Source organism: Gracilinanus agilis, unplaced genomic scaffold (assembly GCF_016433145.1).
Source record: "Gracilinanus agilis isolate LMUSP501 unplaced genomic scaffold, AgileGrace unplaced_scaffold56146, whole genome shotgun sequence".
NCBI classification, from domain to species: Eukaryota; Metazoa; Chordata; class Mammalia; order Didelphimorphia; family Didelphidae; genus Gracilinanus; species Gracilinanus agilis.
In genome coordinates, this window is record NW_025391517.1 from 1 (window position 1) to 3,637 (window position 3,637).

At 67.8% G+C, this 3,637-nt stretch overlaps 1 protein-coding gene across 1 annotated transcript; it reads left to right on the forward strand.

The window, feature by feature from the left end:
• Positions 1 to 1,758: 1,758 nt before the first annotated feature.
• Positions 1,759 to 3,402, forward strand: LOC123256117 (collagen alpha-1(II) chain-like). Its single transcript, XM_044684806.1, has 2 exons — positions 1,759 to 2,542; positions 3,197 to 3,402. The coding sequence occupies exons 1-2, from the start codon at positions 1,759 to 1,761 to the stop codon at positions 3,400 to 3,402; spliced, it is 990 nt and encodes a 329-aa protein (XP_044540741.1).
• Positions 3,403 to 3,637: the final 235 nt, after the last annotated feature.

Genomic DNA, 3,637 nt, shown 5'->3' on the forward strand with positions numbered 1-3,637 from the left:
GGGGGGGGGCCTGGGGCAGCCTCCCCTCCCCCACATCGAGTCCAACCGCCTCATTTGACAGAGGAGGAAACTGAGGTTCCTAAAGAGTTCAGTGCGAGGGCCTGAGGCAGGGCCAGAGCCTGGGCCATCTCCTTCTCCAGCTCATCTGACGGATGAGGACATGGAAGCCCACAGGGTGAGGTGACTTGGCCAGGGTCACCCAGCTGGCTCCAGGCCTGGCTCTCCTTCCACCCCCCTAAACCCCTGTGGCCAGGAGCCGCCATCACTCACAGCAGGAGGCCCCGTGCTGGAGACGCCCCCAACCCTCTGATCTGCTCTGGGGGCCAAGGAGAGTTGGGGCAGGGGGGGTGTCGGTCTGGGGGTGTCGTGAGCCCCACCGACTTTCCATCTTGTTCTGGCTCCTGAGCAGAAGAGCAGTGAGGCCAGGCACTGAGGGAAGTGACTGGCCCAGGGTCCCCCGCCAGGAAGCCTCTGAGGCCAGACTCGGCCTGGGGCTCCCTCCACCGAGCCGCCAGGGTTCAAATCCTGCCTCTGCCTCTCCCTTCTTGCATGGCCCCAGACAAGCTCCTTCCTGGGCCTCACTTTCCACATCTATAAAATGGACTTGACACCACTGAGGCCCCTCCTGGTCTGAGCCTCAGCATGTCAGGAGCGTCTGAAGCTCAGAGTTCAGATCCTGCCTTGAGCACGTGCTCCCTACGAAAGCTGGGCAGGTCGCTCGGCCTCTTTAGGCCCGTTTCGCCATCTGTCCAGTAAAGGGCCTGGCTGGGACCGCTCCGAGGCCTCCTCCAGGCCTATGACCGGAGGCTCGCTTCCCCCTCTGGGCCTCAGTTTCTCCCTCCGTAAAGGCCCTCGGCAGGAGGACGGCCCAGGCTGAGAGCGCTCGGCTGCTCCGGGGCCTGCCCTCGGCACACGGGCGCCCCCTCAGGCCCCCCCAGCCCAAATGAGCCTCACACGAAGCCACACCCAGGCCAGGGGGGTGGCGAGGGGACCCCCTGCAGCTGCTGGGGGCGGGGAGGGCGGAGGGCCCGGGGACCCCGGGGGGGAGGGGAGCGGCGAGGGGGTGCCGGGAGGAGCCCAGCAATGAGTCACCGACTGCCCCGACCAGTTCCAGGAGGGAGCAGCGAGGGCGCGGCGAGGGCCCGTCGGGGCCAGCAGAGCCAGGCTGAGGCTCCGGCCGCTGGCACAGCGGGCAGTTCCTGCTCCAGGGCGGCATCTCCAGAGCGGCCGGCCTGACCCAGGGCGAGAGCTCGAGCCGGCTGGCCTTCTGGCCTTCAGGTCTTGTGACACTCTGCGGTCCACCCACACAGGCCTTCCTAGATCTCCCGTCACCAGGCCTTTGGCCCGGCCGTGCCTCAGCCCGGGAACGCGCTCCTGCCCGATGGCCTCCTTGAAGACGCGGCTCAGGGCCCGTCCGGTCTCCCTTCATTCACAGACGGGCCAAATTCGGGGTGACCCCGTGGGGGCCTCGGAGGGGCTGCTCCGTGCAGCTCCCCGCCTCCTCAGACTCAGTTTCCTCACCTGTAGAATGCGGCGGCCCCTCAGACATCTTCCCTTCTCTGGGCCTCCCCTGCCTAGCCTGGGGCCGCGCACTGGGCCCAATAAGGAGAGAGCCGAGGGCTGGGCACTGGGGTTAGGGGACTGGCCCAGGGTCACCCCGCCAAGAAGCGTCTGAGGCTAGATTTGTACTCGGGACCTCCCGGTTCTCCACCCTGAGCTGCCGCCCAGACTGGCTTTTGTGCCCCAGCCCTTGGCACGATGCCGGCCCATCCTGAGGCCGTGGAGGCGCCGTCCGAGGGGACTCTGGGCGGAGATCGAGGGCGAAGTGACTCCTCCAGGGCCCCCCAGCTTCTGGGTGCTGGATTTGAACTCAGACCTTCCGGGTCCGAGGGCGGGGCTGAATCCAGGTATGCTGGCAAGTTCCTGAGTTCAGACTCAGGACCTCAGAGGTCATCCAGGCCGTCCTGGACCCCTTTTACAGATAAGCAAACTGAGGCCCGGCCCGGCCGCCCCGGCACCCCACGAGCCCCTCACAGGCTCCCAGGAGGCCCCCCGCCCTCTACTGGGCAGCCTCCATCCTGGACAGTGAAGGGGGGCCACACGGCACCGTCTCCCCCAGGCCCGGAGGGGGGCAGGGAGCGAGGAAGGGAGCCGTGGGGGGAGGAGGCGGGCCGGCCCGAGCACTGGGCAGCGTCCAGAGGGGCCACCGGGAGGGCCCCGAAGCACCAGGAGCGCCGGAGCGGCCCGGCCTGCGGAGCTGCGTGGGGGTTGCCGAGCTCGGGAGGCCCAGGCTGGGGAGGCCCAGGCTGGGGAGGCCCTCCGGAGGGCAGGAATCGCAGCACTAGAGCAGNGCGTGGGGGTTGCCGAGCTCGGGAGGCCCAGGCTGGGGAGGCCCAGGCTGGGGAGGCCCTCCGGAGGGCAGGAATCGCAGCACTAGAGCAGGCGGCGGATGATCAGAAGCAAGTTCTGAAGGGGGAGAATCGGGCCGAGAGCCGAGGCTGCTCCGGGCCAGAAGAGCGAAGCAGCGTAGCCCGGGGGAGCTGCGGGGGGGGGGGGGGGGGGGCTTCAGCCTCCGGGCCTGGCCCCTCCCTGGGCAGAAAAGTGCAATCGGAAAAGTGGGCTGTTCCTCCATTTAGGACTTTTATCCAGGCGGGGAGCCCCGGAGCGCGCTGTCTCCAGAAGGCAGCCGGGTCTGTTCTGGCTCTTTTCCATGTTTAACCTCTTCTGCCTCCCTCCGAGGCCAGGCCGGGGGTGACGGGACTCATCCAGGGTCACCCAGCAGAGGCCTGTCTGAGGCCAGACTGGAACCCAGGACCCGCGTCTCCAGGCCTAGCTCTCCATCCCCGGAGCCCTCCGAGAGGACGAGCCAGAGGAAAGGCCGGCACCGAGAGCCCAGAGAGGCTGGGGGGGGGGGCGCCTCACTGTGCCCCCCTCGCCTCCCCCTCACGTGGGGGCCATCTTGGACTGACCCGGAGTGACAGCAGGCCTGGCCCAAGCCGGCCACCCAGGGTCAGAGTCAGGAAGGACCGAGCAGCACAGCATGGCGGACCACCATCCCAGGCCCTGGGTTCGACTCCAGCCCTGCCTGCTCCCCGGCCCTCGGGGGGCCTGTTTTCTCCTCTAACATGCCAGGGTTTGGCCAGGCCTCGGCGCTTCCCTCTGTCTCGTTGGACGTCCTGCGGCCCCTGTAAACCAGGGCTGGCCCGGGGCATTCTGGGACGGGCTCCGGGGGCCAGGCGACCCTGGCAGAGCCTCTGCGTGCATCAGAACCCGACGCCGCCTTCTAGGCCTTCTACCAGCCACGCAGATGCCTCCGGCGTCGCCCAGCCAGGATCGGGGGCAGGATTTGAAGCCGGGTCTCTCCCGACTCGGCCTCTGGCCCTGCCCGCCTCCCCAGCGTGATGGTCCATCGGAGAGAGGGCAGGACACGGGGCTGTCTGAGGAGGGGCAGGGAGGGAGCCTCCAGGCCAGAAAAGGGCTTCCAGACGGTCTGCATCTCCACAAAACCCAGGGGCTGGGGGGGTCACTGAATCTCACCTGACCCAACTGAATCAATCCATCCAGCAAGAAGCCCCCCCAAGTCCCCCAGTTCTCAGCTTCCCCATCTGTAACATAAGGGAGCCCCCGGATTCCATCA